Source organism: Xiphophorus hellerii, chromosome 3 (genome assembly GCF_003331165.1).
Source record: "Xiphophorus hellerii strain 12219 chromosome 3, Xiphophorus_hellerii-4.1, whole genome shotgun sequence".
Classification (NCBI taxonomy): domain Eukaryota; kingdom Metazoa; phylum Chordata; class Actinopteri; order Cyprinodontiformes; family Poeciliidae; genus Xiphophorus; species Xiphophorus hellerii.
In genome coordinates this window covers 23,122,413-23,137,529 of record NC_045674.1, presented here as the reverse complement: position 1 = coordinate 23,137,529, position 15,117 = coordinate 23,122,413, and the positions used below count along the sequence as shown (strand labels likewise).

The 15,117-nt window shown below is 37.4% G+C and overlaps 2 protein-coding genes across 3 annotated transcripts; both read left to right on the top strand.

Annotated features, from left to right (window-relative positions):
- Nucleotides 1–3,449: 3,449 nt before the first annotated feature.
- On the top strand, nt 3,450–7,674 carry LOC116714449 (C-C chemokine receptor type 2-like). The gene is made up of 3 exons (XM_032555041.1): nt 3,450–3,581; nt 5,571–5,735; nt 5,823–7,674. Exons 1-3 carry the CDS (start codon nt 3,575–3,577, stop codon nt 6,710–6,712), a joined length of 1,062 nt encoding a protein of 353 aa, XP_032410932.1. The 5' UTR covers nt 3,450–3,574; the 3' UTR covers nt 6,713–7,674.
- A 1,346-nt stretch (nt 7,675–9,020) lies between these two features.
- LOC116715169 (C-C chemokine receptor type 3) lies at nt 9,021–13,845 on the top strand. Of its 2 annotated transcripts, none has more exons than XM_032555868.1 (4): nt 9,021–9,198; nt 12,171–12,307; nt 12,433–12,605; nt 12,824–13,845. In XM_032555868.1, the coding sequence occupies exons 2-4, from the start codon at nt 12,175–12,177 to the stop codon at nt 13,520–13,522; spliced, it is 1,005 nt and encodes a 334-aa protein (XP_032411759.1). In that variant the 5' UTR covers nt 9,021–9,198; nt 12,171–12,174; the 3' UTR covers nt 13,523–13,845. The 2 variants fall into 2 exon arrangements, with proteins under 2 accessions (XP_032411759.1, XP_032411758.1); XM_032555867.1 differs by lacking the exon at nt 9,021–9,198 and adding an exon at nt 9,426–10,162.
- The last annotated feature ends 1,272 nt before the right edge of the window (nt 13,846–15,117 follow it).

Below are 15,117 nucleotides of genomic sequence, written 5' to 3'. Positions count from 1 at the left end.
CACTTTTTGTAAGAATTTATTTCCAGCCATAAGTGGCTCTGGCATTGCAGGTTGAAAGTAACATCTAAAAAGAAACAAAGCCAAAGAACAACAATGAGAACACACGAACTGACACAAGAGAAAAAGTATAGAGAGAATGGTGAGCTATAGAGAAATAAACAGTACCTGATCAAAACAGAAACATAAATCAAACTGAGGTCATCTACGGCTCATAAAGCTATCAGTGTTAATTGATTATGTCCATTAAACCTACTAATATACCCTTAGTTGTACTTTTTAAAAGGCAGTATTTTTACACACTTTTGAATGAGAGTTATTTTTTTCCTTTGAGCAGAAACTTTGTTAATAAAAAAAAGAAGTGAAATGCCTTTAAGAGAAATGAAAAGATCTTTAATTAACTTTTCCAGGAAGTCCATTCAGCACATCTCCTAAGTTGTCAAGCTCTGCAATTGAGATTTACAATGTTATATGTGGACATGTTTTAGGCTCTGTCACTGTCACAATAGCATTTTGTATTGTGTAATTCTATTTTTATTTGTGTTGTAATTATGTTAGTATTTTGTAAGAAAACAGAAGATAATTTATTCATTTATTTTTTCATTTTTTGTCTTTTATGTGCAGCAGCGGAGATACCTCTGTACTGGTGTTGAAAAAGTATTATAACTATATTTCTTTAGGTTGTTTGTACCATTTAACTTTTTTTATTTATTTAATTTTTTTTTAGCATTTTGTTACTTAGATTTCATGTGATACACTAAAACAAAGCATCTTCTAGTGGTGATACTTTAAAAAATAAAATCTTAAAAATAAGATTTATTTGTATTTAGCCCACTTTACTCTGATACCCCTAAATAAATAAAAAACAGTACAAATAATTAAATTAGCAGGAATAAAGTTGTGGAGAAATAATTTTAAAAAAGAGTTAGGGTATAAAACAATGACCAAGCATCCAAATTAAACAAATATTTGTTTCAGAAACTTAATTTCTGCCATGTGACAATTTTAAGCAAACTGTTGTAAATAGGTTTTTATTTGGGAACATTTATTTTTACGCAAGTAAAATGTTCCAACTAGCTTTTCGTTTTGTAATTTCTGCTAAACATGTGCAACCCCCGATCAACAATTTTATTCTGAAGGCCTGCTAAGCAGCTTTTGTTTCTCTGTTGGCAACTTGACGCAGTTCTCCTAAACCCGCCTTCGTCAGCACATCTTACGCCAATCATTCTCATCGGGAATTCAATGAGCGCCAGCTGGAGAGCGGAGGCGCAAAAATAGCTCGTAGGAGTTGGATTTACCGCCAATTAGGCATTTTGGTAGTTTTTTTAGTCAATTGAGTGAATCATCCATGGGTTTCGAGAAAGCCCATATTGCCAACTGAATTAAATTTGATATGAATTAGCTATGTCCGCACTGGCAATTTTCATACAAACACATAGTTGCACTATATTTTTTCCACCACTAGAGGTCACCGTTTAAACACAAAATAAACGAGTAGTTTTCCCAACCGTGGGTCTTGAGGGCACGATGTTCCGTTTTGTTTTAGATGTCTTAAAATCGGCCCCAAATTGTATGTAACCTAAGGCTGAATTTCATAATAATGATAATAATAATTTAGTAAGTTTGTAATGAATTTTACATTTTTCAATCTGAAAGTGCTACAATTAAAAAAACAAACATATACAGTATTTCATTTGGGAACCTGTCTCCAGGTAAGCTGACCACTACACAACTGATGTCCCTTTTATATTCCTCATTACTGATTGCTTTTGAACGTTTTGCAGTATGCGACAAAGTCTACTTTTAAGTTAGACTGAGCCTGTTTCTTCACTACATGCAATTTAAAAAGTCAATTAGCTCAAAAGGTTGAGCCCTGTTGTGCTTAAGTGGTTCAATCCACAATAAACTTAAATAAGTTTGGGTGAAGCAGGAAAACCATCTAAAACCTTTTTAGGAAATAGAGTATGGTCTGACATGGTTAAACAAATAGTGGTTGTGTGACCTTTGAAATACAAAAAATAGAGAAACAGCTCAAAACCCGAAAGGAGAAACTGATGATTAATATGATACTATCACTTCACCTCCAAATAAATGAAGGCATTTTTTTAAGGCAATTTTGTGTATGTAACCTAAATGTTCCAGACTAAAACGTCTCCGCAGGCCTTATTTATTTTTATCTGCTTTGTGTGCAGAATTGAGCTAAGAACTGAGGTTTGCTCAGCAGAACAAACACCCAAAATTAGAAATGCACCAATTTCCTGTTATACTTGAGATTATAATGCTAACCAGTTCTTGTATTTTTTTTCTAAGGACATTAAAGGACATTAAAGAAATTAACTCTGTTTTTCCAATAAGGTATGCGTTCCCTTAACACAATATGGCTTTTACCTGAAAAGCCATATCGAAGTCCTTCCTGCAGATTGAAGTGTTCATAGACCAAAAATAGTGGACATTTAAAAGTCAGTCCATCTAACAAACAGGGACAATCTGACTCTTTTTTCTTAAGATCTTCTGATTCCGATATCTAGCAGACTTACTGGTGTATCTCTACCCTAAATCTTGTAGACATGCTTTGCATGCCAAGAAAGTATTTTGATTTTAAGTGGCGGCAAAAAAAAAGGGACAGATTAACATTTTAACAATGTAAGAAAAGTAGTTCATTAAATAAAAATGCCTGAAAGTGTTTTCCAATAAAAGCAGGTTGGAGAATTCTTAAAAGTAATTTGGTCAAGCATCTGCAAGCCAGTACCAAGGCTGGCAACACATCGCTGTACAAACTATTCTCAGAATGTGTAATTTTGAAAAATGTAATGCGTAACATCCCCTGAAACTTTGTCCGCGTTTCGGTTCAGTCTGTCCCTTTGACTGCTTCAGTCAGATATAGAGAAACGGTGGCTCTATATCTGCATAAAAATGACACCCAAAAGCAATATTTATAAAAGCAGAAAGAGGAACAAACATAAGAAGACAGTTATCATATCACGATAGAAGATAAATAAGTTTATATATCTTTATAAAACTTATAACAAACTGTGTTTTTGCCGAATAATAAAATGGCCTGAAAACAGATTTTTGAGACAGAATGATCTTAAAAGATATACTGTTAATATTAAGACAAGAAACTGCAACTACACCGGTACAAGCTTGGTCACATTTACTTGCTATACAAATAACATTGCCCCCTTTGTTCCATTGTCACTATAACCTGTATGGCAAAGAGCTCTTAAATCAAAATCAGCAGGTATAATCAGCAAATACAACAAAAAGCTTTGTTGTATTTGTCAGTATCTGGCATGTTTTCTCACTTGTTTTACAAGTCATTGAGTTCTATATTCTGTCAGGTTGTTGTCAGAAAGTGTAGAGATAAAGATCTCGCCCAGGGACGAACAGGAAACAACATCTGCACTACAGTTTCTGACTGTTTCTAGTCACATTATTAAGGCTGTGCTGGTTCGGAGGCAGTTCATCCTCTCTGCTCGTTTGAGGGCATCACAGTCGCAGTCATTTAGAGGCAGGCAGACCTCATAAGCAAATTTGGATTTTATCTGATTGAAGAAGGTATCACTGAGACACCACCATGTCAAGTAAGTGCATTTCAACTAATAGAAATAACTTTCAAGTTTTTGTACTTTTTTTTTTTTTTTTTTTTTTACCTATACATATGTTTATTCTTTAGAAGTTTTAATTTCAGTTGGGCTTAAATAAATTCAGAATGACTCATAAGAAAAAAATAAATAAATTATTGAATATTCTCCATCATTAGAAGTTATTTTTTCAATAAACAGGATTTGTGTGTTTGATTTTGTAAAATAATACAGAACAAATGAGCGCACAGAAACCTATGACCCATATTTATACAATTCATACCTCATGAGTCACACGCATGACAAACAATATAAACGTACGTGGTGAAATAAAATGACGTGGAACAGTATATTTATGTTCTTACCTTTGAATGCATTATCTGCAATAACCAGCAGATGGCGTAAAAGGTTTCATTATGAACTGTTTAAGCAGTTTGCCTCCAGGATGTCAGCAGTTTAAGCAGCTAGATGTGTTTGGTTTACAGATTGTTTACATACAAGTTTGTGTTGTGGTGCTTATTGGATAATTTACACACACACAACAATACAGGCTAGGCAGGCTAGGACTTTGTGCTTCTGTTTCAATAAAAATTCTTATAAATATATGCTATTGGCCTCTGATGTTACAGCTTTCAGGTGACCTGAGCACGTCATTGTATCCGGATCGCTCGGATTTGTTCTGTGCCCTGCAAAAGAGTTCATAACGCTTTACGGTTTTAGAATTTTGTCACATTAAACCCACAAAATTTATTGCACTCTATGTGTTTTTGTGTTAGACCAACAAAAGTATGGTAGTTAATAACTATGAAGTGAAAAGAAAATAACACGCTGATTTTAAAAATGTTACATAAAAAATCTGAAATGTGTTAACCCTGTTTTATTTTTTTTTTTAACCCCAAATAAAATCTAGTGCATTGCAGGGCAATTGCATTCAGTCACTTAATAAATAAGGAGTCCACAATCCACATGTGTGTTATTTAACCTCAGTAAAAAAAACCCAGCTGCTGTCTAAAGGCATCAGAAGTTTTTAGAAGCACTGAAGAATAAAGAGCATCATGCAGGCCAAGGAACACAGCAGGCAGGTCTGGTATAAAACCATGGAGATGTCTAAAGTGGTTTTAGGCTTTAAAACAATATCTCAAGCTTTGAACATTGGATTTAGACTAAAACTGGCTTCATGCCTTATTTATTTTTATAAACTGAACTGAGGTTTACTAAGCAGAACTAAGACCCAAATTTAGAAATGTACCAATTTCCTGTTTTCGTTGAGATTATGATGTTGACCAGTTCTTGTATTTTTTTCTAAGGACATTAAATGACATTACAGATGCTTTCTCTATTTTACCATTACGTCATATGTCCCCAAACTATGCATATATTATTATTTTTGTGTTGCCTCAAAAGCCATATTGACGTACTTCCTGCAGTTTAAAGTGTTCGTAGACAAAAAATAGTGGGCACCTAAAGCTCACCGCATCTAGAAAACAGGAACAATCTAAATCTTTTTTTAAGATCATCTGATTTTGATCTCCAGCAGACTGACTGGTGTATCTTTATCCTAAGTGTTGTACACAGGCTTTGCATGCAAAGAAAGTATTTTGATTTAAACGGGGGCAAAGTTAGGACAGATTAACATTTTAACAATGCAAAAAAAAAATAAGGTGGTTGTTATATAAATAAACATGCCTGAAAATGTTATCCAATAGAAGCAGATTGGAGAATTCTTAAAGTAATTTGGTCAAGCATCTGCAAACCAGTACCACAATTGACAACGCATTGCAAATTTCTTAATTTGTAGAAATGTATGGCTCAGGTTGGAGAATAAGCTGACATGACAACTACTAGTTGAGAATGCTAATACAAACCACATATTTTGTTTCTATAAATTGAAAACCAGCTTCCTTTGGATGAACATGTGAATATTTTTGCAAGAACTTTTGAATGAACTGACAATGAGATTGATGTTTGATGAAAAATCTCTGTTTACAGACATCACTGAAGACCCCTTCGAAGTCACGTCGGCTGATTATTCAGGCTATTACGACTACGATATAAACAGTACCCACTTTGTATGTAAGCAGGATGATATGAGGACATTTAGTAAGGGGTTTCTGGTGACTATCTACACTTTGGTGTTCATCCTGGGCTTCTTAGGTAAGTGTATAAATAAAGCTCCAAAGACACTCTTACTACAAACAATTCTGCCAGGAACTAACATGTTGATCTCTTTCTTTTTGAAAGGAAATGGCCTGGTCGTCTGTGTCCTAGTGAAACACCGCAACCAGACCAACATGACTGACATGTGTCTCTTCAACCTGGCCTTCTCTGATCTCCTCTTCCTCCTGACGCTCCCATTCTACATTCACTACACTCTGATTGGCAAGTGGACCTTCGGTGACTTCATGTGTCGTTTCCTGTCCTGCTCCCACCACACCGGCTTCTTCAGCAGCATCTTCTTCATGGTTATCATGACGCTGGACCGCTATGTGGTCATCATGTACGCTCACAAGGTGGCACGGTATCGTACAACAAAGGCGTGTTTTTCTCTGATCGTGTTGATTTGGATCGTGAGCTTCTGCGTGTCTCTTCCAACCTTCATCTTTACAAAGTTAGAAAATGATGGCGAAACAGTCGGCTGTTTTTACAAACCGGAAAGTGAAATCTGGGTCTATTACGATCTGTTTGCTACAAATATTCTGGGTCTCTTGATTCCCATGCTGGTGATGGTGGCTTGCTACTCGAGGATAATCCCCACTCTGGTGAAAATGAGGACGGCCAAAAGGCACAGAATCGTCAAGCTCATCATCTCCATAGTGATCGTTTTCTTCCTGTTCTGGGCTCCGTATCACATTTCCCGCTTCTTGAAGTTCCTGTATTCCACAGACCTAATGGCCAGCGGCTGCAGTGTGGAGATGAACCTCAAGGTGTCAACCATAGTGTCCGAGGCAATTGCGTACACACACTGCTGCCTGAACCCCATCATATATGCCTTCGTGGGACAAAAGTTTATGAGACGAGCCATGCACTTGCTGAAGAAATGGGCACCTGGCCCAGTGAGTTTCAAGGAGAGCTCATTCAGGAGAAGTTCAGTTATGTCCAGATCCTCTGTCACCTCCACTGTCATCATGTAGGAGCTACAAGTGGACATACTCTGACTTTGGATATTGGTAGAGACTAATCAGGCATTCCAGGCCACTTGGTGTCCTTGTTGTGGTTTCATCCTTAAGACGACAACGTTCATCAGTATCTAATCTTAAATACAATCTCTGTACATCCTTTGAACCCTTTGTATTTTGTTTTAACCAAGACACTTCCTCCTCCTTATGACGTTGGATGCAGAAAGGGCATCAGACCAAGCTTACAGTTTGGAACAGCTTGCAACCACAAAGATCTTCACAGCCACTTCAGATAACACAGTTTCGTTATTTCTTCCTCACACCTTTATAATAATAATAAAAACGTCTTCCAGCAGAGAGCTTTTGCATCCTGCTCTGCACGGTGTTTTGCATTCATTGAATAATTTTTGCTTACTGTGCAGTTGAACAATCTATAGGACATTTTCAAAAGTTATCAAAAAGAGTTGTATTGTTTTCCTGTCTGCTGTAATATGTTCTGCTTTTTTTTAAATAAAACTTCTTTCCAGAGTTTTCAAATCTGTCATATTTTCACTTAAGAATGTTTGAGGTAGTGTGTGATCTTTCTCTCAGTTGATGTGGCAGTCTGCTTCGTAGGAGTATTGCTCATCTGAAGACTGGAAGGCAAGTGGGACTTTTTTCTCCTTTTATCTGCCAGATTAGCAAAATCTGCTAGCTTTTGCATCGTGTTAGCTACTTTCATATATTGATGTAGATGGTAAAACCGAGAGAAGAGGCATGCACCGAGTGGAGCTCCCGCAAGACAAGGTATTGCAGAATGTTTTTTGGTGTACAGATATTTCCTTTATTTTGCCACATAGGACATTTTGAAATTCACCAACCTCTCCGGGAGATTTTGGGATGTGCATCTCTTTCTTCCCAAAGCACTGCTATAAACGGTTGCAAGTCAAATCATCAACACAAGAAGTCAAACATTTCATTGCTGAGGAGAAACTTAATGCAATATAAACACAGACATTGATGAAAAAACAAAAACAAAAACAAGAAAATATCCTTTCATTTTTTTCTACTCAAACTATGGGTGCTTAGCAAAAGTACTTTTTGACATATTCAATATGTACAGTATGTGCGTCAAATAGCTCAGGTTATAACAGGAAGTACGATTAGCTACTGTAACTATGTGGATGGTACACAGCTGTACATTACAATGTCACCAGGTGACTCTGAACAAATCCTTAGAACAGATAAATGTGGTGGATGTGCCAAAACTTTCTTCAGTTGAATAGAAACAAAACTGAAATGATTCTCTTTGGACCTAAAGAAAGATAATCAATGAAACATTAATCAACATTCTGATGTGTAACAACAACAAAATGTAATGTTTCAATTGTTGACTGTGTGTTTCATGACTTTGTATTTTTGTGTTTTTATGATGTAAAGTGCTTTGAAATGCCTTGTTGCTGAAAGATGCTATACAAATAAAATTTTATTGATTTGATTGATTTTTTCACATTATAACTGCACATTTTCTGATTTTATCTGATAAAGCATGAATATGAATCAGAAGAGTAAGGATACTGGAACTGTTCCTTCTTGTAGGCATGTCTTGTCCTCCAGTCTCAAAGCTTTTGCAGCCTCTAACATGTTTTCTATCAGGCTTGGCTAATATGTAGCTCCATCCACCTTCCAATGAGGTCTGACCATGTTTCCTGCATTTGCTAAAGAGCAGCATTGTCTCGGCATGGTGTTCTGCATGTAGGCCTAATGGTTCAGTTTTGTTCTCATCTAATCAACGCGTCTCAATATTGAGCTCTACATGCTTTGTGCCAAAATACAAATACTGCTTCTTGTGGCTTTCTTTCAATGATCACTTTCTTCAAGCCATTCTTTTTTAAAAGCCAAATTTGTGGAGCATCCAGCTAGTAGTAGATTCATCCTCCTGAGCTACGGCTTTCTGCAGCTACTCAGGAGTTACCATTGGCCTTTTGGCTGCCTCTCAATTTAAGCTTTGTGTTGACTTTCAAGCAAAATCCCAATGAAATACATACACATTTGGGGTTACTAAGATTAAAGAATTTTAAAAAGTTCAGGCGTTATGGAAGACAATGTACTGTATAACTTTTACGTAGTAAGACTGTTAATTTCTGCAAATCCCTGTCAAAGGTGATGAAAAGTTTGCTGTTTTGGAATAAAGATTAAAGACAAGACCCTTCAAAGATCTCTCTGATATGAGCAAAGAAAACAGCAAAGCTCCCCATGAGCAGACATTTCCGCCCCCTCCAATTCTTTCTGTACACATCAAGGGAGAATTCTCAGAATACCGCACTGACACCTCTGTGCAGGTTTAACACGATGCAGAGGAAACAACAAAACCCAGAGTTCACGTTACCAGAAATGAGCCTCGCTGCAGGATTTGTCACAAAAACTTTGCAAGCAAGTGGCAGGATGACAATGAAATCTTGATGCGCAGCTCAGCAACACACACACACAGCTCAGTAGCAGTGACTTTGGCAGCCAGTGTGGTAAGTGCCTCAATATCTCAATTTCTAAACTTTTAGTTGCCATTTGGAACACTTGCTTTTCGTTCACCTCCTACACCTTAAATATTTTTTTATTTTTTCTCCGAAGAGTTTTTGCGGTGCTAGTGGCTCGTATTTTTTCCACAGTAGGCAGACAGGAAGGAGAGTGAGGAGAGGGGGGAAGACATGCGGCAAAGGTCGTCGGGACCGGGAGTCGAACCCGCGACGAGGACTAAGGCCTCCAAACGTGGGGCGTGCTAACCCCCTGCACCACCACAGCACGCCCCTCCTACACCTTAAGCACATAGTGTAGTTGGTGATTTTGTTTGCACTTGTGGCTGAGCTGCCTACCTGTGTGTGTGCGCGCGCTTGTGTTTTCGCGTAAGCAAAGTCAGCCACAGGAAGTGAGGGTCGGCATAAGTGTCAAAGCGAGTGGTTCAGGGTATGTTGATTGTGAAAGAAAAATGTCTGAGATGTGGTTTATAAGATCACATGATTTTGATTATGGTCACAACAGTAGGAAGTTTGCGCTGCACGTGTTTCTGTAATTACAACTCATTCAGAGGAGTAAGAATCTCTAGAAGAGATTCAGCGATACAGTGAATTTGTTTCAGATTCATACAACTGCTTACTCGACTTCTAAAAAGTGTGAAGGATAGGCCTTTCCAGTGTGACTCATTAAATGATGATGGTATCTGAAGTTCAGCTTAAAAGGGCAGAAAAGTCCAGACACACTAATACAAATTACCCCCCCCCCAGCTCAGTGTCAACCTGTACAGCATCCAGTCCTCGTGGTGGTGAGGAAGGACGTGGTGTTCTGTGAAACTGGGAGGCATGCTGCGTGCCACGATCGTTTCATGAAGATTTCTGAAAGGAATTTTAACAGACAACTCAGAGATAATTAGTTGTATTTATTTTTTTATATCACAAGACGGGAGTATCAGGAGTCAAATGACAGAATGGGAAAGTAAGTACTGATGTACAAAATTATATTTGGATATTTTGTCCGCTTTGGCTTGTTATGAAAGTATATTCCAATTATTAATATCATAGAGACTCAATAAGATAAAATGCCTGTTTGTTTACCTTTTGACCACGAAAGTACAAACTCCACTCAGTGTGTCTAATGTAAACTCTCTTTGCTTGAGAGAAGGCTTACTAAACTGGGATGTTTGGTGACAGGAAACGGCACCTGTTGCGCAGTGAAAAAATGTTTTTCATTAAAATGGAAAAAGAAATTGTAACATCTGAATTGCATGCGTCCAATGTTTCGTTGATGTATCAGATATAATGATGTCTTTGCTGTTCATTGTAAATTCAAATTTGACGATTTTGCAGAGATAAATAAGGAGTTCAAATGTCAAAGATTACATATTTACAGTGCCATGAAAAACTATTTGTCCACTTACATCTGTTTCTCAGATTTTGCTTTTTTGTGTCACTTAAATCTTTTAGATTATTAAAGAATTTTACTTGCTGCAAAACCAAGACGGCAGCAACAAGAGTTTGTGATAACTGGAAAGAAATCTTAAATCTGGACCCACTCTTCTCTACTGAATTATTTTTGATTCAGCTACAGTGGAGTGTTTTCAAACATGAATGTCCTGTTTAAGGTCATGCCGCAGCATCTCAATCAGATTTAAGTTAAAAGTTTGACAAGGGCTCTCCAGAACAGTTTTTTTTTCTTTTATTTTACTTTAGGAGTCATTCAGAGGTGGACAGGCTGGTTGTACTTGAATGATTATTCTACTCCATTACCCAAGAATAACTGAGAGATCACAAATTGCCAACACTCTCCTTTAGGAATCTCTAAAGTGGTCCAGGTTCTGAAACAGAAAAGCAGCCCCTGGTTACCACACTACTTTCAATGAATTCTTTTTTTTTCCTGGGTGCTAAATTAGTCCTACACCAGATGTAGAAGGACACACAACTTCCAAAAAGTCCCACAGAATATTTTCACAAAAGTTTTTACAAATCATCAAGATGTTTCTTGGTAAATGCTCTTTTAATTTAGCAGAGCCTCTTGCCTTGGAACTCTCCCAAGGCATCTTTTCTTTCTTATTGTTGAACCATAAACGTACTTGAACTAATGCAGCTGACGTCTGCAGTCCTTAAAATGTAGTTCAAGGTAGTTCAATATGACCTTCATCTAGGAGGTTATATTATGACCTCCTACTGTACATGAACTGTCAATGAGCAATAAAATATGTTTTTTTGTTCTCTGCTTTGCTAGAATCCCAAAGCCTTGCGAAGGGCTATTTGACCCTTTATTATTTAAAGATTTTGTTGGCTCTAATAGCCTTTGTTTGAAAGTAGTTCGACAGGAAAAAGAGTAATAAGAGAGAGGGAAGACATGCGGCAAATGTCGTCAGGCTGGGAATCAAACCTTTGACCACTACTTTGAGGACTAAGGCCTCCATACATGGGGTGTGATTTGCCCTTGTGCCACCACAGCAACCCTTCATTGACAAGCAGATATCAATAACTGTTTTCTCTTATGTTCTCTTGAATCTTTTCAAGACCAGACACTTTTTGAGATCATTTAGCCTACTTCCTGTTACCAAACAGGCTCTAGCTGAATAATTTCCTGATTTCATGGCAATGTCAGTAATCACTAGTCAAGTGTGTGACTAGTGGAACCAAGGTCAATTTAAAAGAAAGGAGATTAAGTGTAAATTCATGATTTACTGATTGTATAAATTCTTTTTCATATATTACCACATTATTCAGGATAGCTTTTTTTTTTTTATTAAATCATCACTTGAAAGTGACCTTGGTATTTATTTAGGTTCTCATTGTCTGATATTCACATCTAAAACATTTACGTGTGACAAAATCCATAAAGAAAACATAAAACTTTAAGGAGGTAAACACTTCACAGTTTATTTTTTTAATGTTAAGGAATATGATTGGGTTTTATCTTTCATTATCTGTTCATTGTTTTATTGACGAAGGTTCTGTTCTGTCTCACACAGCACTATGAACGTAACGGAGAATTTGACCGAATATTATGACTATGATTCCGACTGCAATGAAACAAGTTGGGTCTTCACCAGTGGATCTGTGCTCATCCCTGTTCTTTACTACATGTTGTTCTGTGTGGGCCTAATAGGTAAGATCACACACACAAAAGTAACATGCAAAAACGGAATATGATATCTTAGATAGACATATCTTTTTGATTTGGATTGTCTAACATTAAAAAGCTAAGACATTTTATTTTAATTTGCTTCACAGGAAATGCTATAGTTCTCTGGGTTCTCCTCCGGTACACAAAGATAAGGACTATGACTGACGTGTTCCTCCTAAACTTGGTCCTATCTGACCTTTTAATGGCTGTATCTCTGCCTGTCTGGGTCCACGTTGCCCAGAGCCTTCCATCCTGCAAACTGGCTACAGGATTCTATCAGGTGAGACAATTTTTCAATAAAAAAACAACAACAAAAAAAACAAAATGTTAAAAATCTCAGAAACTAGACCTTTTTTAATGGTAACAAGCAGTATTTAAATGTATATACAAAAAACAACAAATCACCCCCTAAGTAAATTACAGAACATCTAACCAGTTTTGCTTCATATTCTGTCACATCCTGTTCTCACTGTACTTTCTTTCTGCCCCTCCAAACAGTTGGGTTTCTACAGCGGGACGTTCTTTGTGACCATGATGAGCGTGGACCGCTACCTCGCAATCGTCCACGCTGTGGCAGCCATGCGAAAGCGGACCCTTCGCTACGGACTCATCGCCAGCGTCACCATCTGGGTCGCATCTGTGGTCTTGGCAACCCCACATGTGGTCTTTGCCAGCTTAGAGTCACTGGACAATGAAAGCTTCCAGTGCCATCCCATCTACCCAGAGGAAACCGAGTCGTCGTGGAAAATGCAGCGAAATTTCACAGAGAACGTGGTGGCCCTTTTTCTCTGTCTTCCTGTCATTATTTTTTGCTACGTGAATATCCTCATAGTGGTCTCCAAATCCAGGAACTCCAAAAGGGACAAAGCAATCAAGTTGATTTTCATTGTGGTGTGTCTGTTTGTGCTGTGCTGGGTGCCCTACAACATCGTAGTCTTCTTGAAGACACTACAGCCAATGTCTGAATACCTAAACAACTGCGAGTCGTCACAGGCCATCGATGCAGCCATGGTCTTTGCTGAGATCATTGCTCTGTCTCACTGCTGCGTAAATCCAGTCATCTACGCATTCGTCGGGGAGAAGTTCAGGAAGACGTTGGCCAAAGTGCTTTCCAAGTATTTCCGTTGGAATTACCAGAGCACCAGCCAAACCACAGACAACGAGACCTCCAACACACCTGTACGATCAGATTATTGAAACTGGGTCATCGTTGTGATCGAGGCGGGATGTGCAGTGCTTCTTTGTTTCTCTGCACCGAGAGACTAAATAGATAAAAGTGCGTGTGTGTAAGACGGCATGGTGGCAGTGGTTATGGCGGAGGGGGAGGTCACGCGGTTTCAGCTTGCAAAGGTTTCGGCGCATGTAACAAGTTCTTCCTTGTCACATGCAAGGTGATGACTCATTCGGAAAGTGTGCAAGAATTACCTGAAACATTTAAATGCGAACTCCAACCAACCCATGTCTTTCTGTCGTTCTGTTCAGCATTTAACAAGAAGTACAAAGAGCAGATAAAAAAAAAATAAAAATTCATCACTTTTATATATATATATATATATATATATATATACAGTATATGGTTTGAATGTACAAGAAGACCATTAAGATTAGATGAAAATGTTCTTTTTATTTTGTATAAATAGTGCTGTTTGTGAATACCAAAATGTATTAAATTGTCTGTGGTGTTTTTTGTCAGCTTCCTTTTCAATAAATGTCAAATGCCTTTCACCCACAGAGTCTTTCAAGATCTTGATATGTGTTTGACAAGCTCTTTCTGTATCATAAATGTAGTTCAAACTTTTCCAAAATCTTCAACTATTGAACATCTTACATCTCATGTTTTAGATGAACCAGCAAGTTACCCATTTCAAAAGATTTCAAGTACTTTGTAATGATTCAATGATTTGTTCTGTTTTTTCTCTAATTTATCAGGGGTAAAATTCATTCAAGCCAACCTAATCTTGTATGAAAAAGGGAATTTTTAAAAAAATATTAAGGCTCAATTTCTGCACCCTCTTCTTTGCATGATTGTTTTATTTCAGCCATATTGGATGGCTTTTTGAGTAGGGACACTGCACTTTGATGATTGTCATGTAAACATACCAAATCAACACATACTAAAAACTCTGGTGATAAAGTTTTACTTACCGTACTTTAGTTGAGATTTTAGACAACCCAGGGCTGCACCAATGGTATTGATGAAATTGGTCAGCAGACTAATGAAAAAGTTCCAATAATAAAAACAGCACAAAACAAAGAAATTGTGGATCATTTCACAATTGTCACACAGTTCCTATAGCATTCATAATGGAGAAATCAATAAGGTACTGTTCAGTAAATACTTAGTAATCAGAATTAAAGAATCTGTGTTATTTTTGAACATTTATTATAATTTAATATTCCATCGCAATTCGTATTTCCTTTCTGTCATCTCTAGACATATCCTGTCCAGGAGTGACACTGAAAACCTAACACAAGGCTGGAAGGCTGGAGTAATGTGATTCTTTACTATCATGAAGTCCACAAATGCAGTTGAAAGCCCTCAGCTGATCCAAAATGCTGCAGTGACAGTTCTGATGAAAATTAAAGAGAGAGATTATATTTCTCTTGTTTCAGCTTCTCTTATTGGTTCCCTGTGAAATACAGAATAAAATTTAAGATTCTCCTTCTCCTAAAGCCCTTAATAATCGAGCTGCACCAAACAGAGATTTGATAGGTCCATATGCTCATTACAGAGCAATTTGCTCTCAGATTGCAGGTTTACTGATAGTTCTGAGAGTTTCAAAGAGCAGAAA

Bases quoted from the DNA above. Each gene is read 5' to 3' on its own strand.
- LOC116714449 (XM_032555041.1), top strand. The intron at 5,736-5,822 runs GTAAGTGTATAA...TCTTTTTGAAAG, and splicing joins GTTCATCCTGGGCTTCTTAG to GAAATGGCCTGGTCGTCTGT.
- LOC116715169 (XM_032555867.1), top strand. The intron at 12,308-12,432 runs GTAAGATCACAC...TTTGCTTCACAG, and splicing joins GTTCTGTGTGGGCCTAATAG to GAAATGCTATAGTTCTCTGG. The intron at 12,606-12,823 runs GTGAGACAATTT...CCCTCCAAACAG, and splicing joins TGGCTACAGGATTCTATCAG to TTGGGTTTCTACAGCGGGAC.